A 27,827-nucleotide genomic window follows, 5' to 3' on the forward strand; every position below is an offset into this window, starting at 1 on the left:
AACCACGTCAGCACTGATTTTGTCAAGAACTATAAAGTGTGAATCACAAGCTTGAATTTCCAAGCAAAAGACTGCAGAGAAATATTCTATGTAGCTAACAAGAAAGACCAATGTCTTTGGATGGAAAACATGCTGGGAGTAAAACTGTTGAGAGATTTTAGACACTCAGAGGGAAGGGGGAAATTTTTAATGGGGATTTTTCTTAGAACTTTATGGAGTTGAAGAGAGATACCTTAAAATGGGTACAGAGAGTAGCAGGTACTGTACTAAGCACTTCATATACGTAAGATGGGTCTTTTTAAAAAAACTTTTATTTACTTATTTGACAGGTAGAGAAGCAGGCGGGGGAGGGCAGGGTAGGGAAGCAGGCTCCCTGCTGAGCAGACAGCCCGATGTAGGGCTCGATCCCAGGACCCTGAGACCATGACCTGAGCTGAAGGCAGAGGCCTTAACCCGCTGAGCCACCCAGGTGCCCCCATAAGACGGTTTTTAATCTAACCACAGGCATCAGGTGGTTAACAGTACACCCACCTATCATTCAAATTATTCCTGTGGCGAGCAACAGAAAACCAGTCCCAAGCTGGCTGAAGCATACAGGAACCCTAGTCACGTAGGGAGGTAAAAACACTGAGCAGGGCTGGCTTCGCGGCATTAGCTATGTCGCCAGGGCTTGGTCCCTGTCCCGAGCTGTGCGGTTTCCTGTGTGATTCTCTTCTACAGCTCACGGGATGGCCCCACAGCACCAGCTCTCACGTTGGGATGACAGGAGAGCTGGCACATCTCTAGTTTCACGTCTTCTCTTGTTTCTACGTCAGTAGGAAGAATTACAAGAATTTTCCAGTTGCTCCCACAAAAATACTGAATTCACCTGAGTGGCCCCGTTAGGTCATATGCCCAGACCAGCTGTGTCAGTGTGGCCAGGACACTGATCTCTGACTAGCTCAGGCTGGTCATACGTTCCATCCTAGAACTGATGAATCCCCAGGGCTATTGCTAAAGGGCGGGCAGATGCTGACAAGGGAAGTAGAAAATGTCCCCTTTATGTATAAGGAACCCATAGTTTCGGAAAATGAAGTAACTTGCCAAATTCAGACCCCTAAGAAGTCAGACTAGATCTGAACTCAGAGCTACCTATCTAAACCCAAAGCTTTCTCACCGTGTCCTCTGCACAGTCCTAACACTCAGTCACAGAATGAAAAACTCTCAGGTCCATAGAGAGACCCCTACTTGCATTCTAGACCCATTACCACTGAAACATAAACCAAGATTACAATATTTGTTAGAAAAGTTTAAATAACTTAAAATTAACTTAATTATGAACTTAATTTGGTTTCTCAAAAAAAATTAGCTTGTTTTTAGTCTGTCTTTTGAAAACTTCCAAACAGGACTGGCCAGCTTAGGAAATTTAATTCCACCAAGAAAACAGTTACGAGAAGCAGAGCTTAAGTTACCTTGTTTCACAGTAGAATGCTATTTATTCCAAAGTCATGTCAGACATTTTCACTCGAAGGTCTTTTAATGACCAATGATCAATTTCTATTCAACTTGGTAACTTCCTTAGAACTTTCAGAGAAGTAAAAAGGGGGGGGAGGACTATTTGCATTTTGTATGTCTTCTTTATACTTTCAGCTGAACTTTATTTCAGTAAACGTCCAAACGTAAGTTTAAATAACACAATTGAGTCACTTCATTAAAAATAATAATAATAAAAGACGAACGTCTAGTAATTTCTGCTTCCGGCCATGACGGAGTTTTAGGGACCAGACGGATCGCGTGAACCCACGGCTCTGGGGCGCGCGCCACCGTCCTCGAGCGCAGGGAATCCAAGTGAGGCGGGTCTGCAGGCCACGAGCGAACTGACCCCCGGCGGGCCCGCGGACACAGACTCAAGACCCGCAGGAGGCCCCACGCGGCGCCAGGCGGACCCTGAAGGCCCGGCCCGGGGTCTCCCGCCGCGTCCCGCCGGCCGCCAGCTCGGGGCGGGGAGCGGGGCACAGCGCCCGTCCGAGCTCCCGCGCGGCCCCCGGAAAGTGCTCGAGCTGTTTCGGGTCCTGGGGACCCCGCGGCGCTCGGGCGTCCACCCCCCGCCCCCACGTGACTCCCGCTGCGCCCCACGCACGAAGCGCAAAGTCACGCCAGGGCCGTGAAAACGCGCGCAGGGACACGGCGCCGCCGCGGGGCGACCCGTCCGAGCGGCCCGCGCCCACGGGGGCAGGACGCGGAACGCGGGGAAGCGCCCGGAGCCGCCGGCGGGGGCAGGCAGGGCCCTGCAGGGGAGGAGGCGCCCCGCAGGCGCCCGCAGCAGGGGGGCGCGCCGCCAACCGAGCACGCGCGAGCCGACAGGTGCACACGCGCCCGAACGGACCGAGGTAACGGCGCTCGGAGGGGCGGCTGGGAGCCCGTCCAACGCGCCGAGACCCCAAGTGCCCGCGGCTCGGGGACGTCCACCCAGGGCGCGAGCGGGCGCGGGGCGGGGCGGGAGCGTGCGCCGCGTGGGAGCGCCCAGCCGGCGAGGCCGGGGCGGTCGGGGGCGCGGGGCCGAGCCGCCGAGCATGCGCGCTGTGGTCGTGCGCGGGGCCGAGCCGCCGAGCATGCGCTCTGTGGCCCCGAGCTTGGCGCCGCGCGGGGCGGGGCGAGGCGGTTGAGCATGCGCGCCGGGTTGCTGGGCAACGGCTAGCGGCCCGGAGGCCGCGGGTCAGGGTCGGTGCGGGAACTGCGGGAGCGAGCGGGGAGGGTCCTCGGTCCGCAGCACCGCGGGCTCATCGTGGCCGCTCTCGGGAGGGCGCCAAGGCGGGAACGGTGTCCGGACGTGGTGACCGGGCGGCGCCCGCAGGTAGGGCCCCGGAGAGCGTGGGAACCCGGACGCGCTGCCCGCTCGGGGCGGCCGGTCCAGACACCGGGGAGGGCCACCGCGACGGGGCGGCCGCCAGCGACCCGGGCCGCCGGTGTTCGCCGTAGCTACCGAGCCCGGGCGCCGTTCACAGCGGGTCGCTACGCACCGGAAGGCACCGCCCCCCGGCGGCTCCGCCCCCGACGCCGGCTCCGCCCCCTGCGCGAGGACTACCGCGGCCGACGGCTCCGCCCCCGACGCCGGCTCCGCCCCCTGCACGAGGACTACCGCGGCCGACGGCCACGCGGCACGAGGACCTGACGGACCCCCCGAACCGTCGGGACGCCGCGGGCGTGACGGGGCAAAGCTGTCGGAGCTCCCGGCGGAGACGCTGCGGTGAACTGCGGCCCGTGCGGAGGAGCGGCCGTGGGCCCTGGCGGCCGGGCGCGGACGGAAGGTTCTGGAAGGGCCCCGGCGGTCTGAAGGCGCCGCTCCACGGGTGCCGTCGGCGCCGCCCCCGTGACACGGGCGGAGGCTTCTCACGCGCGCCTTGAGGCCGGAAGGGGCCGCGGGCGCGGAGAGCACGCGGGGAGCGCGGCCGGCGGGTTCCCGCGCGGGACGCCCCGCCGCTGTCCGCCGCCGCCGCGTGTCCGCCCTCGAAGCGCGTGCGCGGCCCTGCCCGTCTGGTCCTGCGGGCGCGCCCGCCTCTCGCTCGCTGCGGCGACGGCTGCGCGCTTCCGGGTGGTGGTCGGGCGCCGCGCCTGCCGGAGGCTGAGCGGACCGGCTCGCTTCTGCGGCCGGTTTCCCAGGGAATCGGAGCGAAACCACCGTTCGCCGAGTGTCTTCCGCAGCGGGGGCCCGTTCGGGTGCTTCACAGAGGGGCTTTCGTCGGCGACTGGGTCGTTACACTTTCCCGGGGAGGCGGCTGGGAGTCCGGGGCGGCCTGGGTCCGGCGCAGCGAGAGCCAGGCTGGACGCGGGGTCGGCCCCGCGGCCTGTCGCGCGTGTCCCAGACCGACCGCCGTGCCCCCAGGGCGCGCACTGTTCCCTACCACCGTGTGCCGCGCTCCTGAGGGCCTGTGCTGCTCTGGTCCCGGCGCGCCGTGTGTCCCTCCTCTTGCCCGTCCTGCGCATCCCGGTCGAATGTTCTCTCCTTGAGACGTGCTTCACTGACTGGGCTGCGCAGGGCGCTCCGTCGGTCCAGCGTCTGCCTTGGGCTCAGGTCATCGTCTGGGGTCCTGGGGTCGAGCCCCGCACTGAGCTCGCTGCTCCCTCTCCCCCTGGGTGCGCGCTCTCAAATAAAACTTAAAAAAAAAAAAAAAAAAAGTATTTCACTTAACTATTCTCTGATCTTTTCAGTCTCAAATTTTGTTGTACTAATTTATGTGTAACATTATATGAGCAATGGACTGTTCTCCTTCCGACTCATATGCTGCCTCCAGCCCGCTGGACGTTGGAAGGTGGGGCCCCATCACCCACGACTGGCTTGAGTCCCGCCAGAATCACAGTGCGGCGCTTAGATCTGTGCTCTCTGGGCATTCCCGGGTCCGTCAGACTCAAACGGATCTCCCCTCCGGACTTTACAAGGGATGTTGACACGCACTCTAACTTGGACTTTCTGTTGCTTACGTTTTTACAGTGGAAGAATTACAGGAATGTGACATGATGATATAACTTGATAGAGCCAAGGAGCAAGTGTGCCTGACTCAGCATGTCAAAAAACAAGGTACAGAATCCTGTTTTAAAACAGTGTTTTCAGTGAATCTTGCCATCTGCAATCACGTGGATGGAACTGGAGGGTATTATGCTAAGTGAAATAAGTCAGAGAAAGAGAGTTACCATATGATTTCACACATATGTGGAAGTTAAGGATCAAAGGGGAAGGGAGGGAAAAATACAAGATAAAATCAGAGAGGGAGACAAACCATAAGAGACTCTTAATCATAGGAAATAAACAGGGTTGCAGGTAGGGAGGGGGTGGAGGACTAGGGTAACTGGGGCCGGGCGTTAAGGAGGGCACATGATGTAATGAGCACTGGGTGTTGTATACAACTGATGAGTCACTGACTTTTGCCTCTGAAACTAATAATACACTATGTGCTAATCAATTGAATTTAAATTTTAATTTTTTTAAAATAAAACAAACACTTTTACTCATGACTGTTTTTTTGTATTTTCATCATACTTTATTTTTTCTCATTACGCTAGTCACCATACAGTACATCGTTAGTTTTTGATGTAGTGTTCCATGATTCATTGTTTGCGTGTAACACCCAGTGCTCCCTGCATTTTAATTCAGCTATATAAAATATATATATAAAAATATCTATCAGCTGTATAAAAATATAGTTGCAAACCTCGCTCCAATGAGGAACTATCCACCATAGTACCGATTGGAAGCATGTCATAGGCACCCAGCAGTTTTCTTCTGTGTTAAGTTGTTGCCAAAAGAGCATGTACTTAAACGCAGGATTCCCTTTCATATTACAGAAGCAAGATTTTGCCTAGAGTCTAATTTAATTGTAATAAAGCAGAATGTGTTCAGACATGCAGAGCTTTTATAGGTCATAATGAATTAATTCATATTATATTTAAGACCTTTGCAAACAGATGAAAAGACATTACCATGTCACCAACATAAATGAGGAGGCTGGGCTTTCCCACACTTTCATAACGTGGGTCAAGCATTCTGCACCATTACATTGGGTCTAGTATCTCACCCAGATTGAGTACTAAAGCTTAAGTTTTCTTCCAAATGATATATTACAAAATGTTCCATAAATAAGGCTTTTTTCCCTAATTTTTAGGGTCATTCATCTAAACAAGATAACTTAGCAGTCACTGCAGTTGCTTTACAAGATCACATTTTACATGATCTTCAACTTCGAAATCTTTCAATAGCAGATCATTCTAAGACAAAGGTACAAAAGAGAGAGAACAGAACCAAATCTCTAAAAAGAAACACGAAAGCAATAATAGATACTGGACTTAAGAAAACTATACAAGGCCCTAAAGTGGAAGATCCAGAAAAAGAATATGTTCTTGATCCAAAACCACCACCATTAACTTTAGGTGAGTTAATCTTATCATTCATATTTTGGCTTATTAGAGCTGAGGAATCTAGTTGAGATTAATACTGTAATTTTTTCTGGAACAGAAATTCTAATTTATAATCTTATAGAAAGAATGTATGTACTAAAGTTTAAAAATGATGATGGGGATGATATGAGCAAGAAAATAAAGATAGAATAAAAATAAAAATAGTAGAATACAGTCAATATCCACTCATCCACATGGGTAGAAATTAATCAATCAATAATGGAAAAGAAAAAGTTCTCTCTTCCAGTAGAATGACAACTGATAAATATATAGATGGGGCCAGACAGCACAGTAAGAACAAGCATCAGTGGCTGCTGAGACACAGGGTGTGGGCACAGCCTCCCAGCATGCTCACGCACCACAGACGGAAGCACAGCCGCCTCCTACTGGGGACCCTGTGCCAGCAGCACTCTGACCACGTGACCCAAGTCCCATCACCAAAGGGACACATGCTGACATGCCCCCCGATCTCATGCTCTGAGAAAGGCACAGCATCCCCTCCAGGGTATTCTTGCCAACATGCATATCTGAATTTAATCATGAGGAAATATCAGACTCACCCAAATTGATGGAAACACTACACACTTCCTGGCCAGTACTCTTCAAAAGTGTCAAGTCAAGGAAAGCAAATGAGGAGAGAGAAACTGTCCCAGATACAAGGGATGAAGGGGACATGACAACTGAGTGCTAGGTGTAATCTGAGTCCAAAAAAAGGACTTACATGAGACAAGAATGAAATCCAGTAGGGAGTACAGATTAATTGCCAGTGTTAGATCAACGTTAATTTCCTCACCTTGATCATTGAACTAGGGATATGAAAATACTAACATTTGGGAAAAGTGGGTAAAAGGCCCATGAGGATTCTTTATACTGGCCTTACAACCTTTTGCAAGTCTCAAATTATTTTAAACTGTAAATCTAGAAATAGAAAATATTTTTATGCAATGCTGGGCATGGAAACTAGGTTTGTCAGGGGGCGCTGTGCCCTCATGCAAGTGTGATGGCTGCAGGAGGCCCAGGGAAGCCTGCAGTCTGCTGCACGGTGTAAGGGGAGCCTGTGGCTGCAGCAGGACCAATGGACACTCAGAACTTCCCGCTGCACTGCAGACAGTGCTGCTTGTCTTCTAGGAAATGGCACAGCCCGAGAACATGCAGACGCTAGGAAGAACGTGACACAGTCATGTGCATAGTGGGTCTCTTGTGCATATATAATTTGTGGAGACAACCAACTAGATGATTGTCATAGTGAGTTTAACAGGAAAGGTTTAAATTAGACATCAGGAAGAACTTCCCAATTTGGAAAAAGAGTGAGGTTAAAAAGAGTAAATGAGTTATTTTTCCAGGAGCTCTTTATGAAAAAGGAATTTTTAACTATTATGCATATTAGCTACCAGTAACTGTTGAACCATATGCTCTTCATTATTCTCTATACATCGTATTGCACTCAGGTCTCTTCTTGCTGATTTCATGGAGCTCTTTATGTACTCTACATACTAATCCCTTGTTGATGGAGCCACTGAGATCTCTCAGTCTGGCACGGTCTTTTAATTTTAGGTGTTATTTTATATTGAATAAAACCTTCATTCTGATTACTGTGAAATCCATCAGTTTTTCTCTTTATTGTTTATGCTTTGGGTGATTTAAGAAATCCTTACCCATTCTGAGATCACAGAGGTTTTCAAAACGACATTTTATTTACCTTTACAGTTTGCCTTTCACATTTAGACCTCATCACAGTTTATTTTGCATACAGTATTCGCAAAACCAATTGATAGAAAAACTTACGTTAGATTTTTCCCTAAAACCATCCTCTATCCTTTCTTGGTTGACCAGCAGCACCACATTTTGCCTTTCCCAAGTTTTCCAAGTTCATACAAGAGAGGGAGGAAGAGTCAGAATGTATGATTAGGGGCTTCTGTTTCTACGTCAGGATTTTACTGTTTTAATTCATAATAGTTTTGTAATATGTCTTAATAACTGGCACAAAGGGCCCAAAATTCATTCCCCAAAATCTCAGAAGTATATTCTTTCCATACACTAAAACAGAGTGCATAAGAGTTCCTTATGGAGACATTCCTTCTAAAACCTCCCATTACTTTGCTCCCCTATGGCCCAGTTGCTCTCTGGGGCTGGCACAGAGCCATTAGCCTTGGATGTCTTCTCAGCATCACCTTTGGTTCTCCTGCATTAGCTCCTCTCTCTCTGATTGCAAAGCTTCCCCTTTTTGTTTATGCCCTCATTGGGGTGAAGCCACTCCTCCAGCAGCTTCCGGGAAAAGAGTGCAGCAGAGACCAGTGTATAAGCTTATGGACACAAAGATAGCTTTATCCTATCGCAGTCCATTGATAGCTAATAAAGAATTTCAGTATGGGAGTCCTTCTCAGATTTTGAAAGATTTGCCTTCTCGTGTCTGTGTTGTTGGCAGTAAGTCTGATCTAATTCTGACTTCTGACCCTTTTTGAGTCCTCTTGTGTCTATCACACACAAAACTTTGAAATCTGCGTTTTGTCTCCACAGCTGTGATGTTTCATAGTGGCGGGATTTGGTGTGAATCCTTTGTTCTGGGCCTTCCTGGGACCTCTCAGACTAGAAACTCACATCCTCTTGTGGGAAGTGTTTTAGGCTATTTTAAGATCTTTACTCTTGATTTTCTGTTTTCTTTATGGAATGTCTGTCTTTCAGATGTCAGGCCTCCTAGTCTGGTCCTTTAGTTTTCTTATCTTCTGTCACCTGCTTTGTCTCATCTTCCTACTTTCTATGAGATTAGTTTAACTTTCTCTTCCAGTATTGAGTTGACTTTCACATTTCTACTATAAGATTTTTGATTTTTAAGAGCTCTTTTTTGTACTTTGAATGTTCCTGGTACAACTTCCTGTTCTTGTTTTGTAGATGTAACACTTCACTTTCTATCTGAAGAGAACCCACAGGGTGGCACTTTACCCATTCCTTCATTTGGGGGTGGACATTGGTGCTCGCACCCTGCCAGCACCGTGCCCCAGCTGTGGCAGCTCCTACTGGGATGTAAGCTATGCTTGACCCAGAGGGGAGCCCCAGGGGACTCTCAAATATTGCTGAAGTAAGGAATTGATCCTGACAATAATTATACATCGTAAGAATTTTTAGCAAGAGAAGAACCTGATAGATACTCATTCTGTGAAGGTCACTGGTGGCAAAACCAAAACTAAACTAAACTAAACTGGCAGAAGACAACACTGAAAGGCTGAAAGACAAATTAGGTGAACAGTGAGAACCTTTGGCCAATACATGTGAAAGCCTAGTATTCTTCAAATTTTCTTTCTGAAAATTGGATAGCAGTCCTGCCTCCTGTAGAGAATATTGTGAACATGATATAGGTGTAGGGAATTCTTCACAAATAAAAGCATAAACGACAAATGGAGGTATTATTACCATTGACTTCTATGCACCATGGAAGATTAGCATTCAACATTTGGTGGAAGTACATGGTATGTTTTGCTTTCAAATTTGTTTACACAAATTTGAATGTCATTAAACTATATCTGAGTACTATATTCTAAATAGATTGCAACTGCTGTTTCGTATTAATGTTAGCACAGAAGCTGGGCCTCTTTGAACCTCCCCCACCGCCACTATCCTCAGATGAATGGGAAAAAGTGAAACAAAGATCCATCCTGCAAGGGGACTCTGTGCAGCCGTGCCCAATATGCAAAGAAGAATTTGAACTTCGCCCCCAGGTGTGTAGCCTGAGGATCAGATAAGCAGGCTTGGGAACTAGACTGAGCTGGAGCTAAGATCCCAGGTTTCATTTTTCTAGTTTCTTCTGCCTACGTGACCTCAAATACTTTTACGTTTTCTTTTCCATTAATTAAAATGTGTGTGTAAGAAAGAGCTAAACACCCTCATCAAACAGTTTTGTTTATTTACCAAATGATATTCTCAAGTATAAAGTTCATACAAAAGGAATGCTTCCGTTCCGCTGGCTGGAAATAGCTGAGGAGGGACTGGAGGCACCACTAAGAGGAGCCTAGGGCAGGAAGAATGAAAGCAAATGGAAATTTTAAGTTGTTTTGTGAATTGAAATGATAAAAGAAATGAAAAACTAGGCTTGCATATCTCCAAAGAATTTGTGTAAGAATCTTTAAGTAAAATCTTTTAATAATCTTTATTTGTGAAACTTTACCACAATAAGGTTGATGACATGACATAATAGATAAAATCCAATCAATCTTGGTCATAGGTTTCCCTGTACATACTATGTCTGCCTAATCTATTGTCATCTCCTGGCAGTTAAGGACACTTCCACTGCTAGAATTTTGTGTGTTATTTTAAGCTAGCGGCCACCCTACAGCAGTTTCCCATGCGTGCAGCATTGTGCTTCCTACAGAGCAGGCACTTGGACATTTGCTGGAAAAAAACAGCAAACAAGAGTCAAAGCAGGCCCAAAATTCATAGCCTGGGAACCTCCAGCTTTACTCACTACCTGACACTTAACTCTCAAACTTAATTTGTTTTAATGAGTTTCATCGTTAACAAGTTAGTTCACAGTCATAAAACATTTGTTTTTCACTAATTTGATTTTACAAGTTATTTTAAATATACTTATTGTATTCCAGTTCTCTATCAAGACCTAATCTTACATGTATGAAAGCTAGGTATTTTAGTAAAATGTTAACCCTTAAACCACAGAATCATCATCTAGTATAACTTAGTATTTTAGTGTAGCAAGAGTTAATAGAACCACACAGAGTCTTTCCGGCCCCAGCAGCCTCTTTTTTTACTGTGCTGTAAGTATTGAGCCCGACTGTTGTATGAGGGATGAAAACTTACACTGAGTATCATAAGCAGGGCAGCAGGAGCTCAGGCTGCATCATCCCCACCATTTCCTCTATTCTGTTTTTATACATTTCTCACCAAATTCTTATTTCCGTTTCATTATATAGACGCTTGTGTTTATTTTGCATTTTTAGTTAGTTATTGTCATTGTGCTTAGATTTTCCCTTCCTTGTACACAGTAGTTGGCCTTTCCCCAGCATTTGATGATTTCAGTACTTCAGACTCCAGTAATTCTTGCGCATCGCTAAGGGAAGCACTTGTACCCATTTAACAGATGAGGAAATAAGTCTAGCGATCCACAGCAGGGTGGCTCAGGAAATGTTTGCGTGGTCAGCTGGAGTCTAATCCCAACTTCTATGACATCTTTAGTGCATTTAGCATGACTTAATCATTCATTGTTATCTCGGAGAATGTTTGCCAATAACAAACATTTATGGACATTTAAAAGTCTAATACTTTAAATATATAGAAGTACAAAGTTATTCAGTAAAGATAATCAAATATCTATTGATAAAACACCCAAAGACTATTCTAGAAAGCAGAGAAGAGTTAAGATGGAGGAAGAGTAGGGGGACCCTAAGATTGCCTTGTCCCTCAAACACAGCTAGATAATTATCAAATCATTCTGAACACCCAAGAAATCAGTCTGAGGACTGAGAGAACAAAACCTCAAGTCTGTGAGTAGAAAAGCAGCCACCTTTTGGAAGGTAGGAGGTGCAGAGAGTTGATCTGAGAGAGCTACAACTGTGGGTACTGCGGCAGGAAAGGAGCCCTGTTTGCAGAGACCACCGCAAGGGATTATACAGAGCAGAGTGCGATATCTGACAAAGTCTCACGTTTTAGAAGTCTGCCACCGCCGGGGTCATGCCTGGCTTAAACATGCTCAGGAGGGTAGGCGGGGCGGACCCAGGAGTGGATAGGGTGGTCTGAGGATACCCTGGGTTGTGAGAAGAACGGGCGGCATCCACGTGCTTCGCTCTTTGCAGGCGTAGGAGCAGGGACTCCGCTCGCAGGCCGAGTCTGGGTGCCGTTTCTCTGCTCCACCTCACCATAAACTCTGCACTGCACTGCTGTGTGGCCCTGCGACCACTTTCCTGGCATGGTGCAGGCAAATGGCAAAAGCATAGTGAGACACTCCCCCAGAGGAACAGCATGGTTCCATGCCACAGGAGTCCCTAAAATTGTGGACTTGTAAAACCCAGTCCCGCCTGGGATAGAACAGCTTGGACACAGGCAGAGGGTGAAGGTAGGGATCTGAGGGAAGCTGGGAACACAAGAGGGGTGACTGCCCTTCTGTGGGGGCTCACCGAAGAGTGAGGGGGAGCCAAGACCTTTCCGTTCCGGGGCTAGAGAGCATGGCGCTGCCGTATTCATCCCACCCATCAGTGATGAAACACCTCAGGAGCAACACAGTGCAGCTGAGCGGAGACTAGCACCGCTTACACCCAGCCCTGCCCCCCTGCGCCCTGCAGGTGCATTTCCACTAGAGCAAGTCCATCTGAGAATCAGTGCAACAAGCTCCTGCCCCAGAAGGCAGCACAAACACCTTGCAGGCACCAAGTCTACTGATCGTAGAGTACTGCAAAGCTTAATTGAGGGGAAATAAGATTTAGCTTTCTTTTTAGATTTTTTTACAAATATAAAAAATATTTATATAAATATAAATATATATTAATATATAATATATATAATATATAAAATATTTATATATTATATATAAAATATATTTATACATAAAATATATAAAATGAAATATTAAATAATATAACATGTAAATACATATTTATTATATATTTATAATAAATATATAATATATAAAATATTGAGATATTTTATATTTATTAAAATATATTTATTTTATAGATAAATCTTATATAAAATTATATAAAATATATTAATATATTATATAATATAAAAATGTTATATATAAAATTGTGTATTATATATAATATAAAATATGTATAAATCTTATATAAAAATATAAAATTTTTATTTTATTTTTCAATTTTTTAAATTTTGTATTATCTTTTTAATTTTTCTTTTATGTGTGTGTATATATATATAGTGGTGGGTTTTGGTGTGTGTTTTTGTTTTTTTTTTTTTTTTTAGATCTAGCTTCTTTTAACAAGTAGACCAAAACACACCCAGGATTTAGTTGTGTTTTTTCTTATTTTTTCTTTTTTTCCTTTTTTTTCTTTGTTTTCTAAGATGGAGAAATTCACCCCAAAATAAAGAACAAGAAGTAGAACTGATGGCCAGTGATTTTCTTTTCTTCAAATTTTTACTTAAATCTAGTTAGTTGACATACAGTGAAATATTGGTTTCAGGAGTAGAATTCAGTGATTCATCACTTAACATACAATACCCAATGCTCAACATGAAAAGAGCCCTCCTTAGTGCCCATCACCCATTTAGCCCATCCCCCACCCATTCCTCCATCAGCACTCAGTTCTCTATCTTTAAGAGTCTCTTAAGGTTTGTTTTCCTCTCTCTTTTTTCACTTCTCCCTCCCATATGTTCACCTGTATTGTTTCTTAAAAGATGAGTGAAATCATATGGTATTTGTCTTTCTCTGACTTTTTTCACTTTACATAATTAACTCCATTCACATCACTGCATATGGCAAGACTTCGTTCTTTTTGATGGCTGAGTATATATATCTATATCTATATATCTATACCTAAGGGTATATCTATACCTAAGGGCTTGGATATATAGATATACCACATCTTCTCTATCCATTCATCAGTTGATGGACATTTTGGGCTCTTTCCATAGTTTGGCTATTGTTGATAATATGGCCAGGGATTTAATAAATACAGATATAAATAAGATGTCTAAACTAGAACTTAAAACAACAATTCTAAGGATATTAGCTGGGCTTGAAAAAAAGGATAGAAGACTCTAGATAAATCCTTACTGCAGAGATAAAAGAACTAAAATCCAATCAGGATGAAAGGTAAAATGCTATAACTGAGGTGCAAACCTGAATGGATGCCATAAAACGAGGATAGATGAACTAGAGGAACAAATCAGTCACATAGAAGATAAGATAAAATTATGGAAAGTAATAAAGCTGAAAAGAAAAGGAAAAGAAAGGTAATGGATCACCAAGGTAGACTTAAGGAACTTAGCAACTTATTAAAATGCAAAAACATTCGTATCATAGGCATCCCAGAAGATGAGAGAGATAAAAGGACAGAAGGTTTATTTGAGCAAAGTATAGCTGAAAACTTCCCTAATCTGGGGGAGGATACAGACATCAAAATCCAAGAAGCACAGAGAATTCCTATAAAATTGAACAAAAGCTGGCCATCGCCAAACATATATCACAGTCAAATTCACAAAATACACAGACAAGGAAACAATCCTGAAGGCAGAAAGGGGGAAAAAGTCCTTAACCTGTAAGGGAAGACAGATCAGGTTCACAGCAGATCTGTCCACAGAAACTTGGCAAGCCAGAACAGAGCGGAAGGAATAGTCAACATGTTGAATGGGAAAAATATGCAGCCAAGAATACTTTATCCAGCAAGGCTCTAATTTGGAATAGAAGGAGAGACTAAGAGTTTCCCAAACAAAAAGGAGCTCATGACCATTTGACCAGCCCTGCAAGAAATATTAAGGGGGACTCTTTGAGTTGGGGGTGGGGAGAGACCAAAAACAACAAAGACTAGAAAGGAACAGAGACCATCACCAGAAACACCAACTCTACAGGTAACACAATGGCACTAAATTCGTATCTTTCAATAATCACTCTGAATGTAAATGGAATAAATACTCCAATCAAAAGACACAGGGTATCAGAACAGTTAAAAAAACAAGATATGCTGCCTATAAGAGACTCATTTTAGACCTAAAGACACGTGCAGATTGAAAGTGAGGGGACAGAGAATCATCTATCATGCTAATGGATGTCAAAAGAAAGCCAGAATGGTCATACTTATTCATTTATTCATTTATTTATTTGAGAGAGTGTGTGTGTTCACATGCGGGGGGTAAGGTGGGGGGACAAGGGAAGAGGGAAAAGCAGACTCACTGCTGAGCAGGGAGCCTGATGTGGGGCTTGATCCCTGTACCCTGAGATCATGAACTGACCCAAAGGCAAATGTTTTGACTAAGCCACCCAGACACCCCAGACAAACTAAATCTTAAAATGAAGACCATAACAGGAGATGAAGAAGAGCATTATATCATAATTAAGGGGTCTACCCATCAAGAAGCTCTAACAGTGGTAAGTAAATATTTATGCCCCCAACTTAGGAGCACCGTAATATATAAATCAATTAATAATAAGCATAAAGAAGCACACTTGGGTGGCTCAGTTGGTTAGGCATCCGGCTCTTGATTTCAATTCAGGTCATGATCTCAGGGTTGTGAGATCAAGCCCCACATCAGATTCCATGCCCAGTGTGGATTCTCTCTCTCTCTCTCTCTCCCTTTCCCTCTCCCTCTGCTCCTCTGTGCCCTGTCATGCATGATATCTTGACATATAGCAATAATAATAATAATAAACACAAGAAAACTGATAATAATATAATAATAGTAGGGGACTTCAACACCCCATTTACAGCAATGGACAGATCACCTAAGCAGAAAAACAAGGAAACAATGGCTTTGACTGACACACTAGACCAGCTGGATTTAAAAGATATATTCAGAACATTTCATCCTAAAGCAACAGAACACCCATTCCTTTCAAGTGCACATGGAACATTCTCCAGAATAGATCACGTACTGAGTCACAATCAGCCCTAAACAAGCACAAAAAGATCGAGATCGTACCATGCATATTTTCAGACCACAGTGCTATGAAACTTGAAGTGAACCACAAGAAAAAAATTGGAAAGACCACGAATGCATGGAGGTCAAAGAACAACCTACGGAAGAATGAATGAGTTAACCAGGAAATGAAAGACATTTTAAAAATACATAGAAGGAGGGGCGCCTGGGTGGCTCAGTGGGTTAAAGCCTCTGCCTTCAGCTCAGGTCATGATCCCAGGGTCCTGGGATCGAGCCCCACATCAGGCGCTCTGCTCTGCAGGGAGCCTGCTTCCCCCCCTCTCTCTGCCTGCCTCTCTGCCTACTTGTGATTTCTGTCAAATAAATAAGTAAAATCTTTAAAAAAAAATACATAGAAGGAAATGAAAATGAAAATATTACATTCCAAAACCTTTGGGATACATCAAAGGCAGGCCCAAGACGAAGGTATATTGCAATACAGGCCTACCTCAAGAAGCAAGAATTATTGGGACCTCATCAAGGTAAAAATCAAAGGAAAATCAACAAAACTAAAAGGCAGCCTATGGAATAGGAGAAGATACTTGCAAACAATATATCAGATAAAGGGTTAGTATCCAGAATCTATGAAGAATGTATCAAACTCAACACCCGAAAACCAAATAATCCAATCAAGAAATGGCCATAAGATTGAACAGACATTTCTTCAAAGAAGACAAATAGCCAACAGACACATGAAAAAATGCTCCACGTTACTCTGCAACAGGGAAACAAATCAAAAGTACAATGAGATACTACCTCATACCTGTCAGAATGGCTAAAATTAACAAAAGAAACAGCAGGTGTTGTAGAGGATGTGGAGAAAGGGGAATGCTTTTGCATTGTTAGTGGGAATGTAAACTGGTACAGCCACTCTGGAAAACAATATGGAGGTTCCTCAAAAGAGCTAAAAATAGAACTACCCCATGACCCAACAAGTGACCTACTAGGTATTTATCCAAAGGATACAAAAATACAGACTTTAAGGGGTACATACAGCCCAATGTTTATAGCAGCATTATCAACAATAGCCAAACTATGGAGAGAGCCCAAATGTCCATCAACTGATGATTGGAAAAGAAAATGTACACACACACACACACACACACACACCCCACATGGAATATTACCCAGTTATCACAAAGAATGAAATCTTGCCATTCACAATAACATGGATGGAGCTAGAACATATTATGCTAAGTGAGTAAGTCGGAGAAAGACAAATACCATATGATCTCACTCATATGTGGACTTTAAGAAAGAAAACAGATGAACATATGGGAAAGGGGGGAAGGGTGAGAAATAAACCATAAGAGATTCTTAACAATAGAGAACAAACTGAGGATTCGTGGAGGGAGGTGGAGGGGAGGATGGGATAGATGGGTGAAGGGTATTAGGGAGGGCACTTACTGTGATGAGCTCTGGGTGTTGTACATAAGTGATAAATCACTGAATATTGCACTGTATGTTAACTAAGTAAAATTTAAATTAAAAAAAAAAAGAAGAGAAACTTAACCCTACACCAAGAGGAGCTAGAAAAGGAAAAGCAAGTAAAGCCAATAGCCAGCAGAAGAAGAGAAATAATAAAGATTAGAGCAAAAGTAAACGATTTAGAAACAAACAGCAGACCAATGAAACTAAGAGATGGTTTTTGAAAGAATTAGTAAAACTGATAAACCCCCCAGCCAGACTTATCAAAAAGAAAGAGAAAGGTCCCAAATAAACAAAATCATAAATAAAAGAGGAGTGATCACAATCAACAGCACAGAAATACAAATAACCCTAAGAGAATATTATGAAAAACTATATGCCAAAAAACTGGCAATCTGAAAGAAGTGAACAAATCCCTAGAAACCTACAAACTACCAAAATGGAAACAGGAAGAAATAGAAAATTTCAACAGACCCATAACCAGCAAAGAAACTGAATCAGTAATCAAATCAAATGTGTCTGAGACTTCAGTCATCCCCAAGAGCCTTGCCCGCCATCTCTTCTCTTGGCCCCATATACTGGAGAGAAGAGAAGCCAGTGGCTGGAAGACCAGCCCCCTGGCGGGCTCCGTCCGCACTGGTATCCTGCCCTCATCCCCCAGGTCTTCTGGGAGAACCACACACCTTCCTTCTTATCCTACGGCCCAGAGTATCACTGTGTGGTGGGGACTCTGGGCCACAGAGAGGTGACATTTTCTTGTGAGCATACTTTCCCCACATTTGAGAAAGAAGAGATGATTCCAGTGTCTCTGGACTTATTTCTGGAACTCTCTGTTTAAGTGTCACAGTCAATGAGCTGCAATGCTAAGCACTCCAGGACTGCAGCTCAGCTGAACAAAGCCCTGCACAGAGATGCCCGTCCCCTCCCTCCGCTCCCCCTTCCCCCACAGCACAGTGTGGGCTGGGCCCCCCCAACACACACCCCAGCTTGCTTCCTTTCTCAGGATCTACCCAGGGAATACACCTATTTCAGAAGCTGTGACAATTACTAGCAGACACGTGTGTTTGATGTTTCAGACTGTCGTTAACTTAGTCTTTCTTGTTGAATTATATGCCTGTGCTGTGCTCAACTTAAATGCTAAATATTAGAAATATCAAGGTCATTAATCTGCTTTTTTAATTTTTCAAAGAAACAACACAGCCTACCTTTTAAGCATTCAGAATTTTTCTTTTAATTAATGCATTTATGCTGCTGCTCTTTTAACACTAATTTAAACTTCAAACATTTTTGTCTTCGCATGCACAGGTGCTGCTTTCGTGTTCACATGTATTTCACAGAGTAAGTGACTCCCGCTCCCCCCGCCCCGCCCCAATAAAGTGAGCAGGGTGCCAGCCGCGTAGCTCTTACTCATTGAAAATCTCCTAAGACGAACCACTTATTTTATCCATAATCACCACTCAGAGTTAGAAATCTGACTTTAGGCTACAGAATAATTCATCCTGTTTTGAAAATCACGATTTTTATGTGACAAAAGACCCACACACGTTTGTATGACACAGTGCTGTTACTAACGTTCCTCAAAGTGAGTGGCAGCTGGCTTCCTGCGACCTGACTGCATGGTAGCCGTCTACACTATCTTGACACAAGAGGTTTTCAGAAGGTTTTGATGTATGTGCATGTATGTTCTTGTAAAATTTCATTTTTGGAGCAAGTTTCATGAAGAAGGTGTTAACATCTGATGAAACGTCTTCCCTTTGCAATCCAAACTGGACTGGCTGGTAATGATGAGAGAAAAGAGCGCTGTAATTACATCAGGGAGGGCGAATGTCGTTTATCCGTGACTGCTCATACGATTTAAAGTGAAATGTTCTTCTTCAGGCTTGCCTCCAGGCTTTTGAAAAGTTCACAAATAAAAAAACCTGCCCTCTCTGTAGAGAGAACCAGTATCAAACCAGAGTGATTCACGATGGAGCCCGGCTATTCAGAATAAAGTGTGCGACAAGGTAGGAAGGGTCCGTCCCCCTCCCCATGACATACCCAGCGGCCGCGCCGGCTGGTGACTCCTTTTCAGGGAAGGAGGGATTTTGCCTCCCTCCTTGGCCACTGCCTCCCCAGGGCCTCCCCCCGTTTTGAAATACCTGTCGAGGCCATCCTGAGTGAGTCGTGTCAAACATCTGTGTTCCAGGATCCAAGCCTGCTGGAGGGGACACGTGGTCAGGAAGTGGTACCAAGACCTGAGGAGAAAGGTACCTCCCACAGATGCCAAGTTGAGGAGAAAATTCTTTGAAGAAAAGGTAGGTCCAGGGCCTTGATTCCCCTGGTAGTCTGCCCACCAGTGGTTCACTGGGGTCAGGGAGGCCCGCCGAGGCGGTGAAGCCCAGAGACTCACTTCATTTGCGGGCCTTTTACAGATGCTTGAGAAGCTGCTAAAACCCCATCCCACCTGGATTTCCAACCCAGGCAGTAAAATACTTCTAGGTTTTCTTTTCTAGTTAAATCATAAGCATCATAAAACTGAAAGGAGGTTAAATTCAAAACAACTTTGGTTTGTTGTTTAATGACACTTGCTTAAATAATCTCTTCAGAGGAAGGAATGGATAAAGCTTAAGTTTTCCCATCCCCTGAGCTGCACGTTAAATTTTTTTATTTATAAAACTAGAGCTCCCACTGTGCTACAGTTTTACCAAGTGTCTCGTTGGGCCTCACGGGGTCACCAAAATGTGAGTTTCAGAAATAAATAACCTTGGTTTCTTACCCTTTCTTTGAATAGTTTTTTAGCTTTTTTCTTTTTTTAAGATTTTCTTTATTTATTTGACAGAGAGAGATCCCAAGTAGGCAGAGAGGCAGGCAGGGAGAGAGGAGGAAGCAGGCTCCCTGCTGAGCAGAGAGCCCGATGCGGGGCTCGATCCCAGGACCCTGAGATCATGACCTGAACCGAAGGCAGAGGCTTAACCCACTGAACCACCCAGGTGCCCCAACTTTTTAGCTTTAATGTTTACTTTTTGGCTTACCAGTTTTCCACCCTTGTACCCCACAAGGCAGGGTAGAGCAGAGGAGCCAGCTAGCCCGGGTTCCAGCCTCAGCCCTGTCCTCACCAGCTGGTGGCTCCGGGCACAGCCTCCATGCTCACCTGTAACAGGACAGTCATGACCTGACCCCCCAGTGCTGCTCTAGGACTAGCGCCCTGTAGGCCATGAGATGCACAACTATTTCGTCCTATGTTGTCTGAGCTCGTCTTCATGGTGACTACTTCAGATGTTGTCATAGCCCATGCTGCTGGGGACAGCACTGGATGAGGCTCTGGCGTTCTGACATCACGTTAGCTTTAAATCTCGAAGATAAAACTCACAGTTGCACTTCCCTGCAATCATTCTTCATGGAAGTGTCCCTTACACATTTATTTAGCTCTTCCCTACACTTGCTTTGTGAGCCTGCAGTCCTGTTTGGAATAATGAGTGATGGAAGATTACCCTTGACTGTGTAAAGAGATCCCTCTCGTCCCCTAACGGTTACATCCGTTAGCATGTGAAGCCCAAGTGACGGCAGCCCTGTGCTCTGGGGGAAGAGGCTGACGTTCACCGTAAGCGTCATGCTTTTATCAGACTCCCAGTCCGACCTTCTCAGGCCAAGGTGCTGTCTCTCTGTGCGTCTTGTAACCTCGCCAGCCTTGTGTGTGCCCTGGCTGAGGGGCTTCTCCAGAGAGCCCAGGACTGCGTAGGGATCCTGAAACTAAGTGCATTTAAGCTCGACCCTCAAACGAGATGACGCCAGACTTTCCCACGGCCCTTTCCTGATCACTCAAGTAGTTGGTCCAGGCAGTGTCATCATCAGTGAGTGCAGAAGAAAATCGGGAACTTGGCTGATTACGATGTCATTAAATCTCAGATTTAATTAAGAAAATACACTTAGCTGCCCTCGAGAGAAAGACAACATTAAATGCAATATAGGAACCAATCATTAAATGCGCTATAGGAACCAATAACCCTAAAATCCTGAATACCCTGAAGACAAGGAGACGGAACCACTGCTGGAGATGAGCCTGTGCGGCAAGGGCAGCCCGAGCACAGGGGGAGAAGCCACAAGTGCAGCCCTGCTCTGCGGTAGGGGGTCCGCTCCAGCTGACACAGGCCTGGGGTGGCTCCAGGAGGGGGCAGCGTCCACAGCAGCCCGCTGGTTGCAGATGTGGAGGTGAGGCGGAGCAGAGGCTATGGAGAGAACCTGCCATTCTACTTTTGAATAAGAAAAACTGTATTTTCTGAGCCATTCATGCACTTTATGGCATGAATTGGGGAGCACAGGATATGTAAGGAACGAGGACAGCGTCCTAACGAAAGCCCCCCTTCCATTTCTGCCGGTGGGGTGGACATGAGAAAAGCTTTGCATTGTTCAGCACCATCCGTTTGACGGAAGAAACAACAAATCGGCTAAAACTGCTGCGAACTTACTGGAAATGCGTGCCACCATCTTCGGTTTTGGACAGTGAGCCTTTGCTCTAAGTACTTAGAGAGCAGTGTGCTGCCCTCCTTCCTCCACCTCCACTCGGACCTTTGTATCCGGTTTCAAAAAGCCCCCGTCTGTAGACCAAGACAATGGATTCAACCTAAGCTGGGGTCCTCAGTGCCACTCCCTGCGCTGAGCCTGTCTTTAAGGCAGTCTGTCACGTCCTCCCTCTCCGTCAGAGACTGGCAGTCTCTTGAGGGGTGGCTCACACTCGAGGCAGGGAGCGACTCCATCCATGGTGAGTTGTCATCCTTCTCCTGTGTTCTCCTCATGCTCTCCTCTCTCCTGGGGTCTGACAGTAATTATAATATATTATTATTATTACTCTTAGTAATTCTAATATAATACTCTCTTGGCTTTCAAATCAGAAATGTATTAATTTTTTACAAAATTTTAATTACAGATGATAGTCATTTTATCTGTGTGTGTAAATATTTTTTCATTTGCATATATCATCTTATTATAATTTTTTAAAATACAGGCTACACTCTGCTTTCACATAAAGCAGAGTTGTGAGACTCAAACGATTATACATCTATACCCAGACACAAACACACCATCCCACCACCTATTTAACCCATCTCCCTCGACCTCCCCTCCAATGACCAGCAATTTGTTCTCTAGAGTTAAGAATCTGTTTCTTGGTTTGTGTCACTCTTTTTTTCCCCTTTGTTGATTTGTTTTGTCTTAAATTGCACATATGAGTGAGATCATGTGGTATTTGTCCTTTTCTGACTGACTTATTTCACTTGGATAATACCCTCTAGCTCCATCCATGTTATTGCAAATGGCAAGGGTTTGTTATTTTTGATGGCTGCGTAGTATTCCACTGTATGTATATATACACACACCACATCTTCTTTCTCCATTCGTCTGTTGATGGACACTTGGGTGGCGTCCATAGTTTAGCTATTGTAAATAGTGCTGCACTAAACATAGGGGTGCAGGTATCCCTTTGAATTAGTGTTTTTGTATTGGGGGGTAAATATCCAGGAGTGTGATTACTTCATCATAGGGTCGCTGCAGTGTTGACTGTTTCCTGCACTGTGCGGAAGCTTGTTATTTTGATGGATTCCCAATAGTTTATCTTTGCTTTTGTTTCTTCAGGAAACCTATCTAGAGAAAGCTGCTATGGCCAACATCAGAGAAATTACTGACTGAATTCTCTTCAAGGATTTCTTGTGGTTTCAAGTCTCATATTTAGGTCTTTAATCCATTTTGAATTTATTCTTATGGTGTAAGAAATGGGCCAGTTTCATTCTTCTGCGCATAGCTGTCCAGTTTTCCCGACACTATTTGTTGAAGAGATGGTCTTTTTCACACTGGATATTCTTTCCTGCTTTATTGAAGATTGATTGACCATATAATTGTGCATTTATTTCTGGGCTTTCCATTCTGTCCCATTGATCTATGTGTCTATTTTTGTGCCAGTACCATCCTGTTTTGAACACTCCAGCTTTGCAATATAGCTTGAAGTCTAGAATCACGATGCCTCCAGCTTCGCTCTTCTTTTTCAAAATTGCTTTGGCTATTCAGGGTCTTCTGTGGTTCCATACAAATTTTAGGATTGCCAAACCTCATTTTAAATAAGTGAAGACAGGGGCACCTGGGTGGCTCAGTTGGTTAAGCATCTGACTCTTGACTTCAGCTCAGGCCATGATCTCAGGGGCCTAAGATCAAACCTCACGTTGGGCTCCACGCTGCGAATGGAGCCTGCTTAAGCTTCCCTCTCTCCCTCAACCTCGGCCCTTCCCCCCAACTCCCACTCTTGCCCTAAATAAGTAAATAAATAACAACAGCATTTGCTGTCAGACAGTATACTAGTAGTAGGTACTGTTGTCATTGCTCCTGGCTGCCCGTATGGGTACACATCTGTCTGCCCTTATCCCTGGGGGTGTGCTCCAAGAGCCTCAGTGGATGCCTGAAATTGCAGATGGTACCAAACCCTATATATACTACATTTTTTCTCTATATACATACCCAGGATAAGGTTCAATTTATAAATTAGGCACAGTAAGAAATGAACCACAACAAATAATAAGACAGAACAATTATAAAAATATAACAGCACACTATAATAAAAGTTATATGACTCTGGTCTCCCTCTCTCTCTCTCTCTCCCTCTCAATATATCTTACTGCACCCATCTGCACCCATCCTTCTTGTGATGATGTGAGATGAAAAACGCCCCATGAAGGAGATGAAGGGAGGGGAGTGACATAGCATTAGGCTATACCGACCTTCTGACAGTGCGTCAGGGGAGGGTCATCTGCTCCAGGACCATGGTTGGCAGTGGGTGACCGACACTGTGAAAAGACTGCAGAGAGTGGGTCAGCTGTGTGTCTGAGTATCTATGTGGTCAGAGCCCAGAGGCTGTCCTTTCTTACATAGACCAGTTCTTAGTCATTTACTGAATGGCTCTTGCAATTTAATGATTTTTTTTCCTACCTTTTTCAAGCTCTCCTGCTGGCATAGTCTAGGAAATAGACCAGTTAATCTACAATTTTAATGTATAATTTTAGTGAAATCTGAAAATTACTGAACGAGGCTATTGAGAGCCACATTACCTAGGACTGTACAGATGCATCCAGACTATGTGGATATATACACAAGTGACAGTTTGTGGAGAACTTATATCAATAAATTACATTACTCTAAACTACTGGGTAAAAGATGGTTGAGGAACAGGATATTCACAAAGTCTCAAAGCATCGACCCACAGATTATGTATAATTTGCAAAGGGTATGAGAAGCCTTTACATCAGACAGGCCCAACAGACATCTCAACCTAATGACTGAAATTACCAATAACTGCACAAGTTGATACCACGTGCTCCTAATGTGCACAGAGTGCACTAGAACAAAACATCACCTTTACACTTTCATGCCAAAAATGCTTAACCTGAACCCAATCAAGAAAGCATGTGATCAAGTAAATCCAAAATGAGGAATATTCTCATAATTTTTAAAAAAGCCTAAACAAAAGTAAGAACCTGTTCTTACTGTTCACCTGTTAGATCGCAAGAATTAGAAAACGTGATGATAATTATCTAGTACTGATGAGAACGAGGGGTAAATGGACATTCTTATAAGACATCAGTAGGACGAAGAATATACATCCTTCTGGCTGACAGTTCTCTGAGCCATCCTCTAGAAGTCACCCTACAGATACACATGTATGCTGAGATGTATCCATGACTTGTTCACTATGGCAATGATTATAAAAGAGAAAGAACCAGAAACAGCCAAAGAGTTTGCCACCAAAGAACATCCACACACTGATTACTACACAGCCATTGTAAAGACCAAGTTAGATGTATATGTGGGGGTAGTAAGATTTCCAAGAAAAGGCAACAAGAAAGAATAATAAGTAGACAAGGTATCATGATAGGGTTAAACTATAATAGTAATTACAGCAAACATGAGATGAATTTCCTTATTAAATAACAAACTTGAATTACATTGAAAATCCACTAATAGCTGCTTATGAGAGAAACATTTGAATCAAATGAAATAAAAATGCCTTATATAAAGGCATACTCAAAAATAAAAGAGGCAAATGCAAATAAATAAATAAATAAAATAGAAAATCACAGGGCACATGGGTGGCTCAGTTGGTTAAACATCTGCCTTCGGCTCAAGTCAGGATCCCAGGGTCCTGGGATCAAGCCCCGCATCAGGGTCCCTGCTTACCGTGGAGTCCGCTTCTCCCTCTCCCTCTAGCCCTCCTCCCGACTCATGCTTTTCTCTCTCTCTCTCTCTCAAATAAATAAAATCTTTTTTAAAAAGGCAAAAGCCATGAAAAAATAGAAAATCACAATAAAATAAAGGAGTATTAAAACACATCAGGAAATTCAGAGTCTAAATTACATACTGTCCTGGTGCTCATGACAGTGAACACACTAGTATTCTATGGTATGTAGCTAATGCTGTATTTAGAGGGCAACTAGTATCAAGCACATTTATTATTAAACAAGAAAGATGAAAAATAATGAACTAACCATTTAAGTCAGAAAGCTATTTAAACACTAAAGAATTTTTAAATGTAGGAAGTGGAAAGTATAAAGATAAAAAGTAATTTATTAGGATAAAAGTAAAACCAGTAAGTGAAGCCAATAGCTGGTATTTCAGGAAAGAGAAACTAGAAGTGAATATTTTTTCAGTGACTGAAAAACTACCAAGTACAAGATAAAGTCTCACCAGGGTTAAAACAGATAAAACAATGTAGACACACAGAATGGAAGGCATAACCATATATGTGGAAATCATTTTAAAGTGATAAGACTTGTATGCAAATTCATGCTCTTAAATCTGAAATTATTTACCTCCTATCAAAATAGGAAACACAGAAATATATATAAATGACTGAGAAAAATGATATTAAATCATCTCAATCTTTACCAAAAATATACTAAACACCCTTTCTTAGTAATGACAGCAATCTCAAGCTAAAGTGGCATTTCCTTATCACAGTAAAGACCATATATCAGAAACTAAAAACATATTTTTTAGATACTGAAACCCTAAAGATGCAAAATAGGTTATCTATTGTCACACTTTGGCCAATCCTTGCCAATGCAATAATACAAGAAAACAAAATACAATGTGTGTGTGTTTGTATTATATAATATTTAGTACATATATTATCTATACACATGGATTTTAAATCAATAACATCATTTGAAGAGTTATTAGAATTATTAGATATTCCAATTCAAGATAAACATGCAATAATTTTTTCCTATAGAGCAACAAGAATCAGATACAAAGTGCAGTGGAATAGGATCCCTTTGTAATAGTTAACACCTAATAATAAATTTAACAAGGAACGTACAAACTCCAATCAGGAAAAAAAACCAATGTTTTCTGGGGTTGACATTAGCAGCGTAGCCAAATAAAATGTTCCTCACTATAGCCACGCCCTCCTCCAGCAACAAGAGTCTGGCATCCAACCACAGGTAAGAGTGCCTCTGTGGGAACTGTGGGTTCCAGCACCACCAAGCAAGCGAGTCAGGAGTCTCACCCACCCATGTGTTCAGTAATAGGGACACATACCTTGGTTCCTGTGGACCCTGAGGTGCGCCAGCCCCTCTTGGCCACAGTCTGTGAGCCCCTGGAGAGCACTGCCTCAGACAATCACCCACATCCGAGAGAAACTTTGTGAAGTCCAGGTTTCCAAAGGAAACCTCCACAACGCCCATCGGAATGCCTTGGAGAGGGCCAGAGGACTTACACTTTACCCATGTCACCCCTCCCCCAAGGAGGCACATCTCGGGCCCAAGAGAGATCTTCTTGGCCACGATTTCTCCTGTGGGGGAACGTGAGAGCTTGTGAGTGAGCACCCAGCTTCTTGGCCTGTGTGGGACATACCAAAGGGACTCGTCCTTCCGCCCAGCATACTGAGCCATGAGCTGCGTGACCGGAGGAGGGAAGAAACTGGAAGAGCGGCAGGTAGGACCCCTGAGGGCATGAAAAACGCAAGGACCCTACTGATTGTTGCAGCCTCCATCAAGAAGCCCCAGGGGAGGTGCTTCCCCTCACGTGGCCCCCAGTGCCACATGTGCCTCACCCACACCCTGTGGCTGGTTCCCTGCATGCACTCCTGATGGCGATGGCCAGGAAGCACATGCAGAGAGCCAGCCTGCATCTGGAGGCCGGGGGGAGAACGCAGACTGGAGCTTCAGCATCACCCTTGGGAAAGTCGAAGGGAGGCCATCGGCACCTGGCCTGGCGTGACGCAGAGTCCAGAGAAGGCACACAAGCGTAAGAATCCTGCCGTAAGAGGAGCACAACATGGAGCAGGTGTATCCACAGGAGGTCTGAGAAAGCCTCAGAACCCATACGGGGCTGACAGACAGGACTTCTCTCCTGACGCTACTCAGTAAAGACATAGGAGGCCACGGTTACTTTGGTTTGGTGACAGCAACACAGGACTGAAAGAAACGTGAAAATCAGGAAGATATGATACCACCAAAGGGTCTCGGCAGCCTCCTAGTCACCAAGCAAAGACGTGGCGAGCCACCACCTGGTGAAGAATTCGAAACAGGTGTTCGAAGAAAGCTCAGGTGCAAGAAAACACGAGAGACGCATTTGATGGAATCAGGAAAATAATACGTGAGCAAAGTGACAAGCTCAATAGAAATAACAACAAAGAACCAAAGAAGTTCTGGAGCCTAAGACCAGGGATGGTGTGACGATCAGAACGGATCAGGCAGAAGGAGGAACCTGTGAATTAGAAGAAAAGAACTTGGAAGTTATCCAGTCAGAGGCAAACAAAGAAAAAAGAATGAACAAGAGTGAAGAAAGCATATGTGACCTTTGTGATTCTATCCAAGGAAACGGTCTGTGAATTAGTCTCAGAGGAGAGAGGAAGGGGCAGA

At 44.3% G+C, this 27,827-nt stretch overlaps 1 protein-coding gene across 2 annotated transcripts in view; it reads left to right on the top strand.

Annotated features, from left to right (window-relative positions):
* The first annotated feature begins 2,696 nt into the window (after positions 1 to 2,696).
* The window catches only part of RNF32 (ring finger protein 32), a 39,335-nt gene continuing 14,204 nt past the window's right edge, over positions 2,697 to 27,827 (top strand). The window contains exons 1-7 of one of the 2 annotated variants that reach the window (XM_080819062.1): positions 2,697 to 2,833; positions 4,469 to 4,555; positions 5,637 to 5,901; positions 9,499 to 9,641; positions 18,253 to 18,285; positions 18,826 to 18,950; positions 19,133 to 19,241. In XM_080819062.1, the coding sequence (XP_080675188.1) occupies positions 4,541 to 4,555; positions 5,637 to 5,901; positions 9,499 to 9,641; positions 18,253 to 18,285; positions 18,826 to 18,950; positions 19,133 to 19,241 (690 nt within the window). In that variant the 5' untranslated portion in view covers positions 2,697 to 2,833; positions 4,469 to 4,540. Of the gene's footprint in view, positions 2,834 to 4,239; positions 4,556 to 5,636; positions 5,902 to 9,498; positions 9,642 to 18,252; positions 18,286 to 18,825; positions 18,951 to 19,132; positions 19,242 to 27,827 lie in introns of those variants that run through there. The other variant, XM_080819063.1, reaches the window with a different exon arrangement.

The sequence above is a fragment of the Martes martes genome, assembly GCF_963455335.1.
Source record: "Martes martes genome assembly, chromosome: 11".
Taxonomy (NCBI): domain Eukaryota; kingdom Metazoa; phylum Chordata; class Mammalia; order Carnivora; family Mustelidae; genus Martes; species Martes martes.